This window comes from Rhopilema esculentum, chromosome 17 (assembly GCF_057945365.1).
Source record: "Rhopilema esculentum isolate cy_ngs chromosome 17, ASM5794536v1, whole genome shotgun sequence".
Classification (NCBI taxonomy): domain Eukaryota; kingdom Metazoa; phylum Cnidaria; class Scyphozoa; order Rhizostomeae; family Rhizostomatidae; genus Rhopilema; species Rhopilema esculentum.
In genome coordinates this window covers 2,447,880-2,470,862 of record NC_142831.1, presented here as the reverse complement: position 1 = coordinate 2,470,862, position 22,983 = coordinate 2,447,880, and the positions used below count along the sequence as shown (strand labels likewise).

Here is a 22,983-nt window from a genome sequence, read left to right as displayed (position 1 = left end):
TTTGCGTGGCGTCTCGTGAAAGGAAACTGTTCATTATCCAAACTCTGATAGAAGTTAGGGAGAATGAGAAGCTGATTTTGATTTTTCAGAGAATCCTCGCACTGATTTTCAATAAGCCCTAACTGCAGACCCTCTTACACTTCTTTTGCATCCACCAGGAAGTGGGGTGAATCACTCCCGTAAAGGTATACGTGGAGACTTCAACCCAAGTAAGATTGAGCGCCAAGTAAGGTCTCCACGGCCCTGAACCATTGCCACGTAAAAAGCCGTATCTTTTCCAAAAGTTTTCCCGGGGGTAAAGTCCCAGACCCTCTGCTGTTGAACTCCTCATGGCCTCTCCAATCTTCCAAACCTGGCTACGCCACTGGTCTGGTGCACAAGCTACCTGTACCTGCGCATCATGTACATTTTATTTATAATTGTAAGAACCAATAATTATTCTTTCAACACAGTTCTCCCGAGAAAAATGTGCAACTCTGAATTTTCCTTAAAAAAACCCTGACCCCAGTAATTATGAGTAGACATTTCGGAATCAAAAGTTTCTTCAGAAATGTAGCTTTGATAAATTCCTCTTTATTATTGAAAAAGAAACTACTAGATTTAAACTGTAAATTTTTACTGTATGTAAAAAAACTACTAATGCGCAGGGATACCCCGTGAAAAGATGAAAGAACAAGTTTCTTATCAGTGGTTTTACGGAGTTTGGACTAAAGCTGTTGGAGATCATCAGGTGATGGAGGATGGCTGAGAACATGGCGAATACGCTGAAATTTTGTCTTGAAATCCTCGTCATTTTCTTATGTTTGATATCGAATTTTTGCTTTGGTGAAAAGAGCCTTCTTCAAGCTCATGTCGTAAGTTTCTATGTTGTTATGTTGCTTTTATCTTGAACTAAAGTTTATCTGTAACTGTAGGCCTAAGCGGCCTAAGTTAATTCAATCTGTTTTCCCAACTAATTTATGTTGTATGCAACAATTTATGATGCTATAAAGTAGAAAATAATATGCCTAATTGCAAATGCCTTATGTGCCCAAAGTCAAGAGCTTTTCCGAGTTGACCAATCGATACCAACACTGATCTAGTTGTTGGCCTAACCAGTTGGTCTAAAAAATTAGTAGCCAGGATTGTATTGTAAAAAACGCCCTTAGTCACTATGTCTACTATTTCTAGGCCTAAATCTTCTTAGAAAATTCTGTTAAAGTGCTAAACCAAATGATGAAAGTTTCTTGTATTCACAAGAAAAGCTATAAAAACTTTTTACCAACATAAGAAAAATACCTACTTAGATACCTTTGGCTCAAATATGCAATTTTAATGTAACATACCTATACCTTGTAGCTTTACCGTCACGGAGACAGATCTCCTGTACTAATATTTCCAACTGACAAGCATAAAGATTTTTGGCCTGATGGACCAGGAAGGTTGACACAGGTGAGGAAAGTAATTCTCTGCTGATGCTTGTATTCTACATTGTTTTGCAGAAGCCAATACTTTGAATGATTTACATATATTCATTATTTATTGTCTGGAATATAGAAATGTTATTTGCAAGTGCAACCAATGCTGACACTCCTTGACCTAAAATTCAATTTTTAAATTGATATAGACACCAGGCTGTAAAGTATGTGAGGAGAGTATGCAAGATAAAAATGATCACATAATTTTTGTGCTTCATGCCTGAACTGCTTTTGCACAGCGCAGTATATGTTTGGGGAAGTTGTAGTCTCAATAGCAGACCTACCAAGTCTCGCGCATTATGCATTAAAAACACATTTTGGCCTTCCCACCTGCTCACATGCATCAAAGCAGAATTCTATTGCATTCTGCAATAAAGTTCTTGGTTTTGTTAAATTTTTAAATTTCTATTCCAAATCCTATCAATAACCTAATTTTGGAAATTTTCTCCAGAGTGATATTTGGGATGTTAGTTACACTACCAAAGTCCCCGGCTTGCTTGTACCCTTATAGCAATCATTAGCATAAGTGTACCAGGTTTAATTATTTGATAATATTGTACTGTTGTAATTTCAAACTACATAGAATGGTAAAGAAAATCCCTGAAAATTTAGATATCTATTTTTATTAAGAAATTAATATGAGTTATGACAAATAGACAACACTGTTAATGTCTATTTGTCATAAGTGTGGCTCCATTTAGTCATTTGTGAAGGAACAAAATCCAAATGCAAAAATGTTAGGATGATTTTTGTTGGGTATTACCAAAAAGCCAGCCCAAAATCTCATAAATAGTAATATTGTTCACTAATGATCAAATTGTTTCAAAGCAGAAAACAATAAGAAAATGCTAGGTTTCAAAGCGGAGTAGAGCAGATTTGTGTGATTACAACAGTACACTGCTACAGAGTTTCTCCAGAGTGATTTTCATTTTATCTCCAGAGTAGAGTGATTTCGTGTAATAATATTACAAATGATAAAGGAAGGCATCCTATACAAAGGGTGCCTCTGTAAATGGTGCAAAGGGAAAGTTTCTAAGGGCTACATCCCTGGAGCCCACTTTTGCCTGTGGCATCAAGATTCATTCTGGATTTGTCCTTGACTTTGTGATCCCATGGTAGCCTAAACATTTTTATTGGTTCCTATTTTCCATCAAAACTGAATATTGACAGTTCTTAAAAAGATGGACTAAAGCTGTTATCAATGCCTTTGTTTAGCTTTTGGTATAAAAAATTGACAAATTCATCATTTAGCTGACCTACTTGATGTTTGTCCAATTTCAAATATATTCTGATAAACTGTATATCACACTTTCTGTTTGCACCTAAAGAAAATCTGATCAATTTTCCTGACTGTACTTTCCTTGAAGAGCCCCTGGCACACATGATATCTCACCAAGAAGTGCCTCATATTCCAGTCTAGGCAAGGCAAACTGAAGTTTTTAAGTATTTTCCTATTTGTTTGGAAATGTTTTCAGTTGCCATGGATTTGCATGTCAGGGTTGCAAAGAAAAGTATGTTTGGGAGAGGGTTAACCTCACAAGCAGGACCTACTGAATTGAATCCCAAAGATAATTTACATCAATTCTAGCAAATTTGGGTATCCCTTATATTTGCTTTTAACTTTGACCGTGTGTCAGAGATTCTGAAATTCTTTGGAATTCACTGTAATCAAGGTAGAGACTAGGGAAGATATTTATACTTTTGTATTTTAAACTAAAGTGTTTCCCTGTCAATTAGAAATTCACAAGCCAAATGTTATTTTGACAAACTAGCTTTCATTTTTGTTTTTTACTTATAGAAAGGGATGCGAATGGAATTTGAACTTGGAAAGTTTTTGAGAAACCGTTATGTCAGTGATGAGAAATTTGTCAATTCATTTTATTTGCACAAGGAGGTACTATGATATTTTTGAAAATACTTCTTTTGGAAAACTAATTTGAAAGTAAGCTATTCCATTGGCTTTGCCTTAGGTTATTGGATATTTGCATGTCTCTCACCAACTTGTACTTTGCAAAACTTGATCCTTTTTGTTTTTGTTATGGTAGCCAATATTTTTTATTTATATAATAGTTTGCAGTGCTCTCTATCTCTTTTTCAAATTCATTGCAAGATCTTGTTTTAGTCTGATGAACAATCTGATATAATAGAGTTTTCATTTCTTGCACATAACATATATATGGCTTATGCTTATTTATATTTAAATTATATATCAAGGTCATTTAAAAGTTACCAATGTTTCTTACAGGTTTACTGTAAAAGCTCAGATTCTGAAAGATGCCTTATGAGTGCAGAATCACAGATGGCGGGGCTATACCCACCAAGAGATTGGCAGGTATGTAATGACCATTTATCTCTGGCAGGTATTTAATGACCATTTGTGCCTTTCTTTGGCAATCTATTGCATACAAGGAAGAACTTATAGTCTGGTGAAATGATCAGAAGGTTAAAGAAAGTATTTTGAGGCATGAAGATCATTTTTCAAAAAAGTTTGTCACTAGAGATTTTCACTTACTGAGTTTTTTGTGCCAGAAACAGACTTTGCTTACCAACTTAGTTGCAAGTGGCTTGAAAAATCTTTAGTTGGCTTGATGCCTCCTATTTTTAAATGTTAAACCTGTTTGATCAGAGTTGCATTTTATTTTATCTATCATTTATGACAATTTAAGTCGTGAGGAAAGGGCTTCAGTCTGCAATTTGATGATCCAGCTGCATTAAATGGGTAGTGCTTATTGTAAGTTTTTATGTCTTGGTGCTGCATTGAATGGGTAGTGCTGATTTTAATTTTTTATGTCTTGGTTATTTTCAAAATTTATTTTAAGAATATCACGAGGTAGCTTGTCAAATTGGTACAATTTTAGGTCTGGAACAAAAATATTTCTTGGCAGCCAATACCAGTTCACACAGTCCCAGGTGACAAAGATCCTGTAAGTAGTAACCACTTACCCTTTTGCATGCTTTTTGTGTCCTGTATCTCATTTATTTATATTTACAAATCACCTTGAGAAAGCAAGAAAGGATTTCATGTTCAAGCTTGCTGCATGACTAATTCTGATAATTTACTGCTGTCCTTGTTATTTTCTATCTATATTTATTTTAGTCAATATTGGTTATATGACCTGTTTATTTGTTTTTGTTTGATCATGTGTTTCCCCTGTGGGGTAGTTATTAAGACCCTTTGGAACCATCATCCAATCGTTATAGATTTGAGACCAACACTTTTCACTTGTAAATACAGCACCCTTGGGCAATGTGTTCACACCTCTCTCCACCTAGGAGTTTGACTTTGTACCTGGTTTGTAGTTTTATGTGTATCTCTGGCTGCACTCAGTCGTTCGCTCTTAAGCATTGTAAGAACAAAGGAGTATTGTACAAGGCTGATAAAGTAGCCTTTAGCCAATGACAGACTACGAAACCAAAACTTTACTTATCCTTGTGTATGCCTACAGATGATTAGCAAAATACCCTCTATCTTTTAATTATCTGTGACCAAATGCAAACCAAGCCCAATTACCATTAAAATTATGAATTACAGCTTTTCCCTTATTAACTACCTTTCTTTATCAACTCAAAAAGTTGATTGTCAAGCTCCCCATAATGTGAGACCCATATCTTCTAAAGAACTTACTGTCAATGCAGCAAAATGAAAGTTTGCTGAAATCATATTTTGCTGTGCATGGGTGTGCTCAACACTGTTACCCTTAATGACTCACTATTCAACCTGCTCTAATTAAATGCTATCAAAATTTAAAGCTTTTTCTTGATTTTTCAATGAAATTTTTTATTATGTGAAGCTGCTACGACCATGGGATGCTATTTGCCCAAGATTATCAGAGTTAAAGAGGGAAAAGAAGCAAAATAAAGAATATATTGTTATGGAAGAATACCAAAAGGTTAGTTTATTGTTATCGTTTTTTTATTTGATAGATGCCCCATGGTTATTCTGTTCAGCCAAGCAGCTCTGATGTATCATGACCATTATATGTATTTCAAAACTTACAGAAAATGGTTCATTCTGTTTTTGTCATGTCAGATTCACATTGCTGCAATGAAAACTTAACAGAAATGAAATATTTGTCCCTCCTTCTTCACAAGTTCAGAAGTCAAGACACTTTCTTTAAAATTCCTCCAAACAGACCAAGGTCATGGCAAATAGCAAGAGGAGTAGGAGCTAAAGCATTAGCTTGTTCCTGTGTCCATCTACAAAAGCTGAAATACAATATATTGTGATTTGCTTGAAAAAAAGTTCAAATACTTAAAATTTTGTGGTGACAATCTTTCGAATTTCAAAATATGCTACAATTATTTGGAAGCTATCATATATGTAGTCACTTCCAATAAATGTTAGTTTAATACTTAAATACTTAAATGGTTTTGTTGATTTTGTGAAAGATGTTTGTTGTTTAGGGTTTTCTGGAAAAGCTGGAAAAATACACTGGGTTATCAGCGTTGGATTTAACTAGTATTTGGAGTATCAGAGACACCCTGTTTGTGGAGGTTTGTTTGATTCTTGTTTCTTTTGTTTTGAAAAAACTTCAAACCAAGGACTGCAGAGCATATTACAGATTTAGGGGGTGAAAGCGTCTTGGGGGGGGCTAAACATGCTAAAAACCGAGAGCAGGGCGATTTTTGGTATGATTTTAAGTAAATTTGGAAATTATTTGGGGGCTTAAGCCCCTGTAGCTCAGGTAGCCTTCGTAGCACCGGTAGCCCCTAAGCCCCTGTAGTCCCCGCTTCCACGGTCCCTCCCTCACACCACATCCTTTTTAGGTAGCCTTTTACTCATTTCTCCTTTGCCAACCTAGCCAGATAGTGTTTTATTGCTTAACCGTCACATGGCATAACTTTTCTCGTACGAACCAAGACTTGTCTTTTAGAACAAACCTTTAAAGTGTATATCACCTCAATTGCAAACTTTGCGATCCCTTACTATACTTGATGCGCTGTTTACGAAAATCGAATTGATAATTTGCTATTTCTTTTGCTTTTCCTGTTGTATGCGCGCAAAAGTGGCATTTGCCCTGTCTGGCGAGCACCAAACCGCGCCAAAAAGGGGACTGGATCATAGTCTTTTTGTGACGTAGAAACCAGAACCAAAGTAAAACGTACTGAGAATATTCAATGGTATATTTAGAGATGTGGATGGACATAATAAGCATACAAGGATCGTCAATGAAGTTTATGCGATTTATTCATTCATCAATTTGCTTTCTTTGCAATCAGCCTTCAATATTTTCCTCCCTCCGCATTCCTATCAGCTTATTTTTACGTCATACTACTACACATACGTCAGACCTGACCTACCCTGATCTGAGTCATATAAAGTCGAATCTGTCCTCACACAACCAGAAATCATCCGGAATGAATCTACTTTAATTCCTTAAAACGGATTTAGTCGATAACATAGTCCTAGACGGGCCTAAATAAGCATATTTCTTATTTCTGCATCCACTCCACATCAGCCATTGGTTCATCAGCGTAAGCTTTTAAGCACCCAGCCTCGACGTTTTCAGTCCCCGCATGCTCAAAATCTAAACTTTCATCCACTAATTCGTGATCCGTAAAGGAACTAGGATTTGACGAGATGTTGGATGCTTCGGAATCAGAGTCGACCATATTTTATTGCGCAAGGCTTCGAAAGACGTTCTGGTTTCTACGTCATGAAAGACTAGAGCCTAGACCTCTATAACATGCGCGGATTGGAGGCAAAAATTAGAGACTTTGGGGGCATTTTTCGAGGGCTTGCGTTGCTCAAAACGCTTTTTAAATTTGATATTTGAACTCAGCGCAGTTGTTTCAGTTGGTTTGATCTCTATCCCAAATTAGGTGATATGCACTTTAAAGGATACTGTTTAGTTCAGAATTCATTCTCCCCACATACCTTGTAATGTTATGTTACTTTACCTCATGTTATGTTGAGTTTTTGTAGAATGGAAAACAGAAGATATTCTGAGGTTTCGCATTGTTTAACCGAAACATCTTTGCTAGCACAATTCTTAGAAAACTTATGCAGGGCTCAAGGGGAGAACTTTTTAAAAATCATAGTTATGATAATATAATATGATTATTGATATGATGTGATATTGTTTTGATTATTAACATATATTTGTGATAAACGTTAGACACCGAAATTCATTGAGACATTAACACTATCTATTAAAGACTTAAAAACACTGCTCGTGAATTACTACTTTTAGAATCAAGGCTAATTTTCATTGCATGTCTTTTGCAGAAGTCACATAACCTGTCGTGGCCTAGCTGGGTGACTGACGGTGTTTGGAATAATTTGAATTTCTTGTATTTTTGGGGATTCAAATACATGTTTACAGGAAACGATGAGTTCAGCCGTCTTAGTGGGGGTAAGCCTCATTCGCTTAAGCTTTTATGTCAATAAATGTCAAATATATACTTGTACTATTCAGGCCAATTATTTGCTGTTCGAAGAAGCTAACTTCTTAGTTTCGACTGTCCAACTTCAATGAAATTTTATCAAACACATTGAGCATTACTGTTTACCGGTCTGTCATAAATTGCTCGATATCGCATAGGCATAATGTGCCAATGGCGCTATGGAGCTTTACAGACGCTATTTGGTGAATGGAACAGGACGGTATCTCTAAACATATAAGAAATCATGACATGGTGACTTGCAAATACCATGGCAGTTTGAGAATTAGGCTATGAATCTAAGCAAAATGTTATAAAGCCAAAAGTTTTATGAAGGCAAGATTGAAAATTCCCAGTCATTTTATATCATCAAAACTTTGTTTCGATGTAAATGTTTTGTAATGCTGAACCTTTCGTAATGCCCTAATAGTATTTGTAATGTTAACATAATTAGTATCCCGTATGTACACTAAGTCCCGTATGTAAGCCGCCCATGTAATCTCGTACACTCGTGTTTTGTTTTTCAATTCAGTTCTTATGTATGGAGTTTATATACAGTTGGTATTTTAGTAATTATTTAATCATGGACATTTCTCTATGATCAGCTCCTAAAACATAATAGTATTTACAGGTCGGTTTAGTTCAGAATTGATTTAAAGGCGATAACGAAAGTGGTGTATATATTTGTCCTCCCCCAAAGACCCTAGGTTCAAGAATAAATTATTGCAGAATTTTTTTACCAGTTTTTATAGTGTTACAAAGAAGCACCGTTTCATGATGTCAACATTTCTTTTTTTTCATTTTTAATAAGGTTTTATAAAAAGAACATAATGGTTGAGTTCATTTTAACCATTTTCAAAGCCCTAGCAACTGAATACATGATCCTTAGATGGTTGAACAAGAAATTCTGAGGAAAATTCCAATTATCTTATATGACATGATGCCCTAAAATAATCTTAAACTTTTTCGAGGGTCGAGAACCTAACATGAAATGGTTATTTTTCTTGGTTGTTACTGTAGGATTAATTGCAATGTAGTTACTGCAGTTTTTTTCATTACTTATTTCAAACGGCAGTTATTGTAGATATTACAACCCTTATCAAGAATTTCAATTGCTATGGAAAAGCAATGCCAACCCCATCGCTTTTTCACACAGGTTCTTGGTTCATTTTTATTCGTACTGTGCATTATTAGCAAGAATTTTGTTAATCGATTTAGAGATTTTTTGGATTTTTACATGTTTTCAAAATCAATATTGATCTAAATTCTAGGGTCTTTGATAAAGTCGATTATTGCCAATATGGAGGCAAAAAGCAAGGGAAAAACTGAAACGTTCAAGCTTAACATTTATTCAGCAGTGAGTTTTGATATGTTTAAATATAGTACTGTCTTTTGTTTGCTGCCATGTGTAGAGGCTGCAAATATGAAATGAAAGCGAGCTGGAAGGAAGAGCCGTTCTACTCCGGCCCTGAGACCGATTATGTCGAATATGCTTTTGGTACATTGCGAAAAATTTTTCTTATTTAGTCATAAAGTTTTCATATATAAAGCAATACTTTCCAAGTAATTGAACACAAACTAGATACAATGAAGTATCGGAATTTTTCTTAAACTAAACGCAGCTAAAAATGATACCACGAGATTTAAGATACCACGAGGTTGTAAAAGCATGCCCATTGTTTGTTAACTTTTCGAAAATTAAAATCTGGTCTTTGATTTGTCATTCACATGTAAACCGACGGACCATTTACAATTTAGATGAAAATGAACAACCTTTCCTTGCTCGACTGTTTGGAACGATTTCCTAACAAAAAAATCTACAAGTCAAGCATCATTCCTTACTAAAGAATTATGAGGATAGATTCCTACCAGAATTTTGTGATCAACTTCCTCAATATCGCGGTATCCCTTAATTATGCATAATTAAAGTTTAATTATTAAACCGGTAGATGTAGAAACATACATAATTATTAACCCGGTAGTGTATACGAGAGGATCTTTTCGTGGTCTTCTCGTTGTCTCTGTTGCTATTCAAAAGATTCTTAGTAATCTTGCACATTTATTTGCAGCATGACACCACTATATTGGCGCTGCTTGGCAGCCTCGGTTTGTACAATGCAACAGACATCCCCTATGCATCTGCCGTTTTAGTAGAGCTGTACGAAGATTCAGGGTATGCTACCAAAAATACCTTTACTAAACTTACTACCCTTCCTTGCCTGAAATTTTGAAAATAGAATGGAAAGCGGATTATCAAATAATTCTAAGATACCTATCCAAAGATTTAGGATATGCCTAAATACCTTTACTAATACCTAATACCTAACCAACTACCATTCCTTGCAAAATAAGATTTTGAAATAGCATGGAAAGCAGAAAAATCAAATTATTCTATAACACTTTTTCATTTGACCCTTCTTGATTGTTGCCAGAAGCTTAAAGTCAGATCTGTGTTTTATTATGTTTTTTGTAAACAGTATTGTTGAGGTACATCCAAATTACGGAGGACATATATCAGCGATCTTTCTACTTTACCACGATTTCTTAGATCATGCCAACATTTCTTTTTATTATTCGAATAACTATTATGAATTATAGCAGTTCAGAAAAGCGTTAAAATTGGGACAAAATTTCAAAATTGAAAATCCGTTGATCTCAACATAATATAAAGTTTGAAGTGTAAATCGAAGCACCTCAATAAACTCCTCAGTCATATGGGAGGCTAGAGAGCAGTGATTGGTCAAAACTTTTCTAATCAGGCGTATCTTCTTTCCTATTGGTAGGGCACCGAGAGGGCGGCAAGGGGACAAGTTGCCCTGGGGCCTCGAGGTTTAAGGGGGCCTCATACAGTAATTAATTCTATTTGAAAGTTGAATTAATTGAAGGCAACAAAATTATTCCAGAAAAAAGTAAAGCATTTAAACGAATTAACCAATTAAAGCTTATCTAAAGAACTTGGTCGCAGAAATTTTCTGAGGCCTCGTCTTGCCGGTTTACTCCAGGGCCTCGGAAATTTCACGGCGCCTTTGTCCCATTTGCTTATTCCATTGGCACAAACCTGGCCTGCCTTTACTAATTCAACAAATCGTTGGACAGGAATACCTTCCATTAGTATATCAAAAACTATGTGTCCTTTTTCTTCGTGTCATCCAGTCCATTTGTCATTTGTAAATTATACCTGGATGTGTTTATGATATTGTTTTGATTTTTTTACAGAAAGTACAGTGTAGAGTTATATTACCGAAACTCGACTGCAGTAGGACCATACCAGCTTCACCTTCCCAACTGTGAAAAGCAATGTGAACTTGGAAAATTCGTGAGGTACCTACTTTTGTCGGCCACGAGTCGGATGCGATATCTGTTATCCGTAATTATTTGTTGGCTGGGTCGCAAAGTTTTTTTGCTATTGAAATTTAGAATGAAAGTGGTTCCAAGTTCATGGTAATTGAAAACTCGATTAACTGTAGATAGCGAGTTGCTTTAATACTGTAGATTTGTAGAAATAAGTAAGTTGGATAGTATATAATTTTTTCGTGAGATGACGTGCGTCACCAGATATCTCTGACATCATATTGCTTAATTTTTGAGTCAGCAATGTGATACACACTTATGCACAGACAAAAATTTTAGTGCAATTTCATAAGATCATGTGTCCTAAGCAACTTTTTTACTGATATGCTGATTTTTATTGATAAGCTAAATTTGTCTCTTCAGTTTATTACAAAGCCGTGTCCCAAAAGACTATGGTAAAGAATGTGGAAACATTAAAGATGTCAAGAAAGTAAAGTCATATAGTGAGAATTTTTCTTTGGTTTAATTTTTTGTAGTTTTGGATTTAGTATTTTGAAAAATAGCATTTGAACAGCCGTGACTTTGAGTGTTTTTCTTTGGTTTAATTTTTTGTAGTTTTAGATTTAGTAATTTGAAATATAGCATTTGAACAGTCGTGACGTTGTCTAAACTATCAACACTGTTGTAAGGGAAAGGGACGGAAATAGTAAATAATTTGAAATATAAAGATAAAAAATACAATGCAAATTTCTGGGTGTTCCAAGTATTTTTGACAGAAATTGTAAGCAAGAAGGGTATGAGACACGCAAATCCTAATTCATCTATTTATCCTTCTTGCCACTAATAATCTTTGAAGCTTGTTTTTATATTTCATCTGTCAGTTATCATGATGATGTTTTCAAAACATTTTAAGATTAAGCTCCTTTTATAATTCTCCTTCTTACAGTGAGCCTGGTGATTGGCTTGGCAATAGTCTCTGGTGTTCTGCTACTTGTGGTGATCGCTATATTGATACAGCACACTGAGGAGAAAAGGAAAGCAAGAAACAGTGGTTATTTACTTGGGGGTGATGGTATCAATGAAGACGATAGCCATGACAATCTTTTGACTGCTTAATTCTATTTCCTTGATATTTTCCTTGCATTAAATTCCGCTGATTAAACCTTTAAGGATCTTGCGCAACCGGCATGCTCAGCGGCAACTGTCTTGAGAAATTGACTGTGTTTTGGTGTTTTCATGCGGCACCATATTAAGCCGGTTTTTGAAATATAGTCGCAAAGCATGCCGGTTGCGCAAGAGTCTTAAATGCAATTACCAAGCGTGATACCTAGGCGCTTTTTGATTGAACAGTAGGCAGATTGCATAACTCGCTTTTGTATCTGTCTTTTGCCGTTGATATATATCTTTAGAAGCCATTTAAACCAATTTTTAAAAGAAACAAGCTGCACGAAACTCTAGAATCATCGACCCCACTGCCTCAGGTCAACTGCCTTAGGCCATCTAACTATAGTATTATATGTTTACAAGAGCTTGAACTGATTGCGCTCCATGTTACCCTTCTGGAATACAATGCACTATATTTTTGGAGCTTGATGTAAAATTTCAAACGAAAAAAGGAATCTTGTATCTTTATTACAGAGAACACCCCACTCCAAGCCACTTGCGGTAGCAGATATTAATATGCAATAAGATTCTTGCCACTTTGCGTAGTCGAATGATTCGGTTCGAGGCTGAACACAAACAAATGATTGAATCATGTCAATTAACCTCTGACTCTATAGAAAGCAAAATATATATACGATATATAAACGAAATGATGTATATATAAACGAAAGCAAGGTTAACATATTAATTAAGCTTCATAATTTATGAAATGTAGTCTAACTACATTCCTTCAAAGCCTACTAGCTTAAATTTGCTGTTTTTGTAAGTATTGTTAAGTTTGATTTCGCTGAAGCCCAAGGCTCGTTTCTTCCAATGGAAATGGCTGTATATAATTCAAAGTAATTGATAACTTATTTCTAATGACCCACAGGTGACACAGCAGCTAGTAAATTGTTTCGAGTGATAAAATTGTTTCTTTTTTCTATTTAGTATGCTTCTAACTGTTGTAAACACCTAACTGCTTCTGGGATTCATTTTTTTATAGAAGAATTTTTGACATCCACTCCTATATAAACTTAACTGATTTTCAGACTAAAACTTTTGTTTGTACTCCTTCAATTTAATCGTATATTCGTCAATTTGGTAGTTAATAGTAGGAAACATAAATTTTTGATTTTCTAAATTACACATGCAGTCACAGTGTCGCAGATTCTCTGTATCAATTTGATACAATGTTCTAACGTTTGTTGCCTATTGTGTGCACTCGTAGGATTTTTTGCGAGTGTGTCACTTGCTAAGCTAAGGAAGGAAGGCTATAAGATCTTAAATGATCGTACAGTCACACACAGCTTTATACAGTTTTCTGAAAATTTTTCATTGTGTGGACAGTAAAGGAATTTTGGAACTGTTTCCTATCCAAAGCACAGCTTTCGTCATGAATTTAGAAAGATGCAAAGCAGCTTATGGTGCAAATCGATTTCAAGGCGTCTTCTTCCCTTATCACAGAAATAATTCGTGGATGGCCCACTCGACAGTAGACAGAAATCGTCTCCGATGTAAGAGCTTCAAATATCAATAACTGTTTGCGAAAAAGCCCATGTTACTCATAATCGAAATAGGTGCGGTTGTATTTCTGTTTTGGTATTAAGGAAACGTGAACATCTTTCGTTCCAGTGACTTCCTCTTGCTAAATTTACCTGTTTATGCACCTGTGCATACCTATATCGATTAAAATGTTTTAACTTTGTCATTTTGTTAACTTTATTTATGATTCAATAATATCAAGATAAAATTGATGCTCGTCATTTAGTTGAAAAAAATTCATATCTTTACAAATCAAAATTGTCCTTTATCATGTATTGGTTTTCTTCATTCATTATGTAGTAGAGGTTTTTTAAAGGGAACATTTTTTGGACATACAGCATTGTAAAGTAGACTTTTTAGACCAAATTTAAAAAAACCTGCCCAGTACGTACGGAAATACACCCAGTACGTGACAGATAGCGGATCACTTGATTCCTCTAAGCACCAACCTGGACATAGCTGTTAAGGCATAGGTCGTTTGGAAAATTCAGCTCCAGGGCGCTGTTGGCCTTGATTTCTCTTTCATATCTATTGTTAACATCACTTGGATTGGCTCTTGCCCAATCCTCGCTATAGGTGTGAAGTCAGACACGCGGTCTTTTTTGTTAGAATTTTGAGAGTTGTAGTGTGGACATCATCGAGATCAGTCATGTAATTTGATAAAAAGAATTTGTTTTGTATATATTTGATTAAAGAAAAGGGATATGTTCTCAATGCTTCAAGAATCTGCGTGTGCAATCTAGTAGTACACAACAATATCAACTCGAACCAATTATCAATCAAAGTTATTTTGTTATGTCACCCAACGGGAGAAGCTAAATGGGACAAAAATACACGCCAGTCGAGTACTGTACACGTTAAACAATCGAATACGAACGTATTGCAAAAGTTTTCCATCAATAACACATATAAAACTCTGGAAAAATTTGATTTGTCTCTTTACAGATGATTTCATATCTCTAATTAAATGATTAGAAACGATGTTATTACGCAAAGAACCTCTCTCACATGTATGCGGGTCTGTACTTCCTAGGAGTTTTCCAAGTTTTGCCAAAGCACTCGAATTGTTTTAAAGTACAAAACTTAGCTAGATGTAGTGGCATTTCTGGTGATTCTTTCAATTTTATACAAAATTTTATATCAGGTCGAAAGCAACTTATCATTGTGTGGTACTAAACTTCGAAGCGGGCGTACCGTAATGCTCCGTTAGAGGTCCTATGCTCATGCAAATATTTCTGTTGTTTTTAAAGAAAATTTGCATAGAGACGTGTTTTGTCTGATTCGGAGGCCTACCTTTGGTCGACTCTGGCCACGAAAACGTTAATCTGAGTTCACTGAGGCCTCTCTTAACTAATAATCACAAGCTCAGATTTCATAGTTTTCGACAATATCAGGTTATTTGAATTTTATAATTTATATTCAGCCAATCAGCTTGTCAAACTTGTGAACCAAATTTTCTTTGGAAATTTGGACAATTTGTCATTTATAGCCATGGCTGTGTTTTACCTTTGTTGATGGATAGCCTAACTGTGAACTCTTTTTTTTATCATTTTAGAGAATTACCTGCCAGGAATCACTACTAAGATGTAAATAGTTAAGATCTATTTACTTGGCAGGTTAGAATTACCATATAGGTTCTTTCGTCTTGAAGATCAAATTCTATATCAAAGTCAGAGGACTGTATAATTTCTTATTCGAATTAAATGCAAGATAAAGTATAAACATCAGCGAATATAATGACATAAACAACCACGAATTATTAATCAGAGAGAAGAATTAACGTCCAGAGAGAAGAAAATAACGTAAGAATTTTAACGAAGTCACCTCGGTCCATCAAGGTCTTGATTTAGTATTATTTTGAATATTGTTCTTTACGTGAATCGTTCGCATCTATCTTCCTTCATCGTGACTGTCGTTCGCATCTATCGCGAGTTCTTTTTGAGATATAATTCACGTCGTTCACGTCGTCGTCGTTCGTAAGCAAGAAATCTTCTTTTCAACTGAATTCAATCAACAACAGCAACAACTATATACAAAAGAAAGAGAGAAAGAGAGAGAGAGAGAGAGAGAGAGAGAGAAAGAGAGAGAGAGAGAGAGATAGGAAGGAGCGCTCACAATTTCCTACAATCATTAATCAAACTCATAATCAGACTGATAAGAATGATCTTCGAGTTGAGATGGGCTCATGCAAAACATCTTTGCAGAGTTCGTGTATCATAACCTCCAATCTTTTAAACTGTTTGCGATAGTGAGAATCTTAGCAGTAATTCGCGGTAAGCATTTCGAATTAAGTAAAACTTGAAAACTGAAAGATTTTTAGGGAGAAAATTTTTCATTTAGATGTTCAACTTCGGTATTTTCTGTGTGAAAATCCGGGGAAAATGTGATAAAAATCCGTGGATTTTTCCTCTAAAAAATTGAGTTGAATTAAAGTTGTTTTTTTTCAGTGCTCGCTGCGCAGGAGCATCTTACGATGTCCATGGAAAACAATGCAAAGGGAGGGGGATTCGACACAGATCGACGGATTAGGCGGCAGTCAAACTGGCAAATGGCAAAACATGGTTTTAAAAGCAGAGTTTTCTCATCTTTTTAAATTTCCTTTTAGCAAAGTTGTCGAGGCATATTTCAAAAAGGTATTTGCTAACTCCTTTTAATGTATGATCTTCAATTTGCAGTTTAGTTTGCTTGTAGCTTACTTAAAACATACATCAACGTTTACTCGGAAGGCCTACGTTTTATCAAGTTGCAAGAATACATGTTTCGGCCTAATTAGATTTTGTGAATTACGCTTATTTCTCCTCAGTAAAACCTCAGGTATTAGCTTTGCAAGTCTCCGCACCAAAGTAATTATGCCCGCCTTTTGGAGAATCACAAGTAATGCCCCTGTTTTGAAGAAATCAGAATCTCGTACGTATAATAAGAGAACAAGACAAGGACAAATTGACATCTGTACAAGAAATTACAATTATATGATGATAAGTTTTCCAGTTAGTATCATGTAGAAATTAAACCGAAGGCTCTTTTTGGTTTATTTGTTGACTTAGGTATGTATATTTTCTCTTCGTTGCTCTAAACTAAAGGACCGATATTTGGAATCAATGAACGAGCGGTCCGAACATGGACTATGATCCGAATCGGATCATCCGATCGTAACGTTTCTGAACGTGTCAAAAGTAGGTCTAATTTATGATATATATTTTGCTATGCATTCCATGGGATTTGATTGTGATTTTTCCAATTTTTCGTCTATGATGATTAATGAAATATGAAAGCAAAATCCTCCTATTTCCCATTTTGTCCATGATCGCTGAATTTCATTCTAAACAAGGAAAATATGATTTTCCATGACAAATAATAATTAATCAAGAGTAGTTGCCACTAACTTTTAAGTGGTACTAATGTCACTAATAAAAAGCAAGTGTGATATGTTTATGATTTGAAACAATGAACTCCTGGATAATTCATCATGTGCCTGTTACTGTTTGTGACTTCCATTTATTCAGTGGTGCCATGGAGGGGAGGAGGCATTTATTCAATGTTGCCATCTTTCAAATTTTTTGCAATAGTGAGAATCTAAGCAGTTAGTTGCGGTAAACTTTTCGAATTAAGTCAAACTTGAAAACTGAAAGGCTTTGGAGGGCTCTGCCCTCTTGTTAAAAGTGCATGTTTGGTCGGGCAAATTCTTTAATTGACAAGATAAATAAACCATTCACCATGCTATTGATTTTCCAAGAATGAGCATTTTCCAAGAATGAGCTTTCTTGACTCAGTAAATACTTTGAGTGATTTCAACAGTTAACACATATGCAAGTATACATTGTGTTTGGCCATGGGTGTGATCTTGGGTGTTGCTTCTATAGCACAGCCTCCTTCCTAACTTTTAAGGACAACACCCCTGCATTTATTTGCCATTTGATTTTGAATGCTCCATCTTGTTTTACAGTATGAGGGTGGGAGAGACCCAAATGTGCAAGGAATCACAGTTGATGAACATTGGCAAGGTTTGTTGATTTTGTTAAAAAAATTTCCTAAACAACTTTTTGGACATCAAAGTGCAATTTTCTTGTTAGTACATATGTCTTCTAATTTAGCAATATCAAATTTTCACTACAGTCCAAAAGTGTCAAGCTGAAAGATATGAGCTTTTTTCAGCTTAGCAACTCTGACTTGTGCTAGGTTATATGTGATAAAGTTAGAAAATGTTTTTGTATATAAATATTTTGATGTTGATTTGGATGATGCAAAAGAAATTGAGTAAATTTTATGTCAAATCATGGATTTGTTTGCACCTGATAGCTTCATATGTTTTCAATTGCTAGGATAAGTGATATCTTTTTTCAAAGGATTATGCTTTGCTCTTTTATATCATGTCTTAACAATTGTTTTGTGTTCTTTAACTATATTGCACACATTTATAAGTTGTTTACTACAAGCTGTTGGTTGCACTATTATTGTTGTACAATTCAGCAAGCATGTAGTGATTTTCTATTTCCATGTTCTTGAACAAAAAAAGGATAATGTTTCTTCGTGTTTTTGTAATTTTCATCTGTACCTGAGTTCATTATGCACCTGATCACCCTTTTTGATCAAAGGATTATGAAAGGTAGAATTTCTTTATATATCAAAAGACCTTTCTTTATGCCAATTCTTTATGCCAAAACAAAAAAACGAGATAACTAACTAAATAGCAAACTAACTAATAAGCTAACTACAGTTGAACCTCCATATAACGGACACCAGTAGGACCAATGTTATTGTCTGTTGTAGAGAGGTGTCCGCTGTATGGAGGTGTCTTCTTTTTATAACTTTTGTTTTGGGACTCAAATATCTGTCTGTTGTTTGGAGGTGTCTGTTGTATAGAGGTGTCCGTTGATGGAGGTTCCACTGTATCTAACTGAACTTTTGGTGATAATGGAACTTTATTATATATAGATAAAGATAATGGAATAGAATATTGGAGAAGATCTGGTAAATGTAACAATGTTTGCCCATGGTTTCTAAGAAAGGTAAGTGGATTTCTAAATTTGGTAAAGTTGCATTATGCTATTCTTTTGTATTATCTGACCGCATCTTATTCTATCTTAACTTGTCCAATTTCTTCTGACCATATCTTATTCTATCTAACTCATCTAATTTCATCTAAACTTGTCTTATCTTATTTTATCTTATCTTATCTTATCTTGTTTCATCTAAACTGATCTATCTTATCTTGTGACTATATATATATATATATCTTATATACATTATTTTATATACCACTTTTATTAATGTATTTAAGGTAAAAGTGGGTAGTATGCATGTCTCCTGTTTGTAATCCAACAGGGTAGCTACCACAGGTGACAATGGCTCTCTCCTCACAGAACTGGCATTGTACTTGGTAGGGATTTGGTAATCATTGTGAGAGTTGACTAAGGATGGGTTTACTGTTTTCTAATCAACCTAATGATAGAAAGCATGGTTTTCAGAATTATTGTTTTGCACCATCATCAATGGTCAAGTTTCAAGTTGAAGATTCAAGTTTTTGCTTTTATATATATACATGTTAAACATAACATTTGTGTAAACCTATTTTCTCAGTTTTCTATTTTTTATCTGTTTTAGTTTTTGGCTGATCCATCAGTATTTTTTGTTGAAGAAGTAATACTGGACAATGTAAAAGAGAGATTGGTTTTACATACACAAAATATCACATACAGTAATTATATTATACTCGAGGAGAAAAGTGAATTTAGAAGATCAGAATGTAACACTAACTGGTATGTACAGTTTCAAGATTGCCCTTTAAAGGTTTGTGAAACACAAGCATGATAGTTTTGATAAAATTCCTCCATTTTGGCTGATATTTAAAAAGCTTAGGCTTCAAAAATTGATTTGGTCAAAGACCATGAAAATGCAAAGGAATTGACAACTTTGGTACAGATAATATACAACATTTTGTTAAAATAATCATAAAATTGCAAATAACCAAACATAAAACAAAAGGAAGGTAACAGATGATTGAAAAAAAGCAAGTGAAAGCTGGTAGTCCATGCATTTAGCCAGCCTCTTTGTGTATTTTGTATAAATGGCCGAATTTGAATGCCAACCTTAAAATATTTGGCTGCAAACCATTCCAAGAATAATGCAACCTGGCTTGTAGCAAGCCTTGAAAATTCTCAGCAGTGGAAAATCAAGCTGTTTATTACACTGATAATTGCAACTTGCTTAGCTTAGCTATTGGAGAAATCCTATTTTTTATGAAAATATGGTATTAATGAACCTAGTAAGTGAAGAAAGCATGTAAACATAGGAAAAAATTACTATTTTCTGGAATCAGAACTCTTAGCCTGTTCAGTCCAGTGATATCCCAAATGGCCCTTATTTCCTTTAGGACGCAGTTTGTACAGCAAGGAACTATTGATGCAAAAGGGCTTGGCAGTGTTAGCTCATTTGTTGAAAGATTTGCCAAATCATTTCTGGTACAGGGAGGTTCAAAGGTATATTTCATACGATTTTCTTTTTGGTTTCCCTAGTATAAAAAGTCATATCCAGACTGCTAGAGAAGCTATACAGTAGATGAGATAAGATGTTGCAGTACCAGCCACCATGTCTTGAAGGGGGCAGGGAAAATATAAACAATAAGATCCTCCTCCCTTTACTGTTAGACACAGCCTTTTGCCAACAGTGGAACACCCCTGCTACCAACAAGGACAGTCAAAGAATGCTTTTGTTATATTATATGTTATTGCATCATGATTCACCTGATTGTGAAACTGCAATGATGTTAAATCCCTTATTGCAGATCTCATGTATTGGTTTAACAATTGTGTCACTGCAATGGAATTAGCTAATAAGCCAAACTTGATTGAAACACAAAGCAACATCTTTTATATTGCATTTAAAATGCTCCTTTTTCCATATCAATTTTGGAATTTCATTCCTTTTTCTGACAAGATAGAAATTGTGCTTAGCTTGGAGAATTAGGAAATCATTAGATACTTTGAAGAGATGAGAAACAGTTGCCTGATAGTGTCCTTGCTCCATGGCAGGTATGACAAAGGTAGTCTGTGAAGGCTACATGGGACCTATAGGATTGAAGAACTGTTTTTAAGAGCCATTAAAATTTAGGACTTTGCAAATGCTAAAATTGCCATTAGATAAATGGTAAAGGAAAGACTAGCAACCTGATTTTGCTAATCTTGCATTGAAGTGTATGGATACAAAAAGGTGACTAAAGCCCTGTATCCTGAGTTAAAATATTTGGCTAATTCAACTTTTACACTAGTTTTAATGTTTTCCACATAATAATATTTTGTGGTATTGGATTGCTCTCTGTTGTTGTACATTATTCCTGTTTTTTACTAAGGAACTGTGATTTTTCTTCAGAAATTTAACATTTTGCAATTCAAAAAGTGGAATTTTACCAATTTAATTTCTAAAAAATTAGCATTTCTTCTATTTCTAAGAAATTGGCAATTTTTCTGTGACATTAATCTACTTGTTGTCTAGCAATCCATTGGTTTTTTATCTGGGTGTGGCATTTATTGAAACAAGTTACTGCAGAGTTGTTCACATCTTATGCTCTCTTGCAGGGTATTATGATCATGGAGGACATTCTCGCCTCTAATGTTTGTTGATATCACCCTATGACTGCCTTTCTTCTTGCATACATGAATGCACATACATATGTACTTTATGCAGCCTTTTTATACAAGTTTTAAAGGCATTTTATACCAATCTTTCAGAGTGTAAGCATCATGGAGGAGCTCTTAACATCTCATTTTGCATGCTAGGCTTCCATAATGGGCCAGCAGCAAAAATGAGAATTCAAGTCTAATGGGTTTTCTGTGATTGGCCAAGTAGAGTATAAATATTATATTAAGTAATACATTGATGCTTTTAATGTAGTATTTATAACAATCTAGTAAATGATTAGTTGCATTCATATGCATGTATATCAAGCAATAACATTTAAGTACAATGTAATTGCTTTGATATAAATGTCAAATCTTCTTATTATTTATTTAACTGATTTTATCAGTTATGGTTTGACATTATTTTGATAAGATTCTCATTTCTAAAGAACTTATTAACACACAACTATTGAAAATAAAATAAGGTACCTTATGAAATATCACCCCTGAAATAAAATATAACAACTTGGTTTGTTAGATTCCTCAGTTCAAAACTTATTTTGATTTGGTCATTTAATAGATTTCTGACCTTTGAAGCTCCCCGTACATGTAATAATAGGTTTTTCAATGCCACCATTTTCCAGACAATTGTGATTGGTTCCAGGACAATTTCAAGATCAGTAATCAATCTTAAGTATTATTGGTATGTCTGTAATTTTAGCGATAGGTCGTTAATATTATTAATAAATATGTAATTGTCATTCAATGTATTTCGAATAATGTAGGTAAACGCTTTTCATATTCTTGCAAACCTTGTAGTTAAGTATTAGCTTAAATGATCAGTTTGTTTGCTGGAAAGTTGTAGCAAATGCTAGCATTTCATATGTTTTCATAAGTTTCCAAGAAAGTTATCCAAAATAAAATACAAAATTTCAAGAAAAGAAATTTGCGAAGAAATTTGATTTAGAGTCATCCATTAATTCTTTCCAGTAATCAACGCTGTTGGGATGTTCTTCGCACCTCCCCATCTCTTCCTCTCCCCTCCTCTCCGTCTGTCCTTCTCTCCTTTTCCCGTTCTATTCCTCTTGGCTTCTTTTTCACTATCTTTTCTCCCCCCCCCCCCTTCCCTCTGTCCACTCCCTCCTCTTTTGTTTTCTTTCATTTTCGTCTTTTAGCGAAACGTCTTTAATGTTAACATTGTTAGTTAAAATCTCATTTTCGCTGTTTTCTTCACTGTTACTGCGATTCCTGAGGATCGCCAACTTTATTTAAATTTTTCTTCATGTTGTTAACTTTTAAAATCTATTTTATATACCTTAATTTTTCGCAGACCGCTGCTTTTTTGTGTGTCCCCCTATTTTAAATTCTAACTGGTATTGTTCAGTTTCGTTCTTTATGTTTTGAAACTTATTTAACTGCAAGAAAGTATTTCAAAATAGTGCGGGAGAGTAAAAACATGTGTGGTAACTCTACAAGTTCGCGCTTCTACCTAGATTGAACTGTCGGTCAATGAAGGAAACGGGTTACAAATAACTTCAAAGTTTTGCCGT

The 22,983-nt window shown here is 34.8% G+C and overlaps 2 protein-coding genes across 4 annotated transcripts; both read left to right on the top strand.

Moving 5' to 3' along the window:
* Nucleotides 1-379: 379 nt before the first annotated feature.
* On the top strand, nt 380-13,436 carry LOC135681399 (lysosomal acid phosphatase). Of its 2 annotated transcripts, none has more exons than XM_065195867.2 (13): nt 380-854; nt 1,339-1,431; nt 3,256-3,351; nt 3,703-3,789; nt 4,316-4,381; nt 5,249-5,347; nt 5,862-5,951; nt 7,687-7,813; nt 9,113-9,198; nt 9,911-10,014; nt 11,058-11,162; nt 11,556-11,622; nt 12,079-12,219. In XM_065195867.2, the coding sequence occupies exons 1-13, from the start codon at nt 741-743 to the stop codon at nt 12,079-12,081; spliced, it is 1,137 nt and encodes a 378-aa protein (XP_065051939.2). In that variant the 5' UTR covers nt 380-740; the 3' UTR covers nt 12,082-12,219. The 2 variants fall into 2 exon arrangements, with proteins under 2 accessions (XP_065051939.2, XP_065051931.2); XM_065195859.2 differs by having other exon boundaries at nt 389-854; nt 11,556-11,635; nt 12,079-13,436.
* A 2,862-nt stretch (nt 13,437-16,298) lies between these two features.
* LOC135696293 (PRELI domain-containing protein 2) lies at nt 16,299-22,764 on the top strand. 2 transcript variants are annotated; one of them, XM_065215647.2, is made up of 6 exons: nt 16,299-16,453; nt 17,764-17,821; nt 18,753-18,826; nt 19,422-19,576; nt 20,191-20,296; nt 21,545-22,764. In XM_065215647.2, exons 1-6 carry the CDS (start codon nt 16,310-16,312, stop codon nt 21,590-21,592), a joined length of 585 nt encoding a protein of 194 aa, XP_065071719.1. In that variant the 5' UTR covers nt 16,299-16,309; the 3' UTR covers nt 21,593-22,764. The 2 variants fall into 2 exon arrangements, with proteins under 2 accessions (XP_065071719.1, XP_065071728.1); XM_065215656.2 differs by having other exon boundaries at nt 21,392-22,764.
* The last annotated feature ends 219 nt before the right edge of the window (nt 22,765-22,983 follow it).

Bases quoted from the DNA above. Each gene is read 5' to 3' on its own strand.
- LOC135681399 (XM_065195859.2), top strand. From the start codon at position 741: ATGGCTGAGAACATGGCGAATACGCTGAAATTTTGTCTTGAAATCCTC. The intron at 4,382-5,248 runs GTAAGTAGTAAC...TATTATGTGAAG, and splicing joins TCCCAGGTGACAAAGATCCT to CTGCTACGACCATGGGATGC. The intron at 10,015-11,057 runs GTATGCTACCAA...ATTTTTTTACAG, and splicing joins GAGCTGTACGAAGATTCAGG to AAAGTACAGTGTAGAGTTAT.
- LOC135696293 (XM_065215647.2), top strand. From the start codon at position 16,310: ATGCAAAGGGAGGGGGATTCGACACAGATCGACGGATTAGGCGGCAGT. The intron at 16,454-17,763 runs GTATTTGCTAAC...CTTGTTTTACAG, and splicing joins TCGAGGCATATTTCAAAAAG to TATGAGGGTGGGAGAGACCC. The intron at 19,577-20,190 runs GTATGTACAGTT...TATTTCCTTTAG, and splicing joins TCAGAATGTAACACTAACTG to GACGCAGTTTGTACAGCAAG.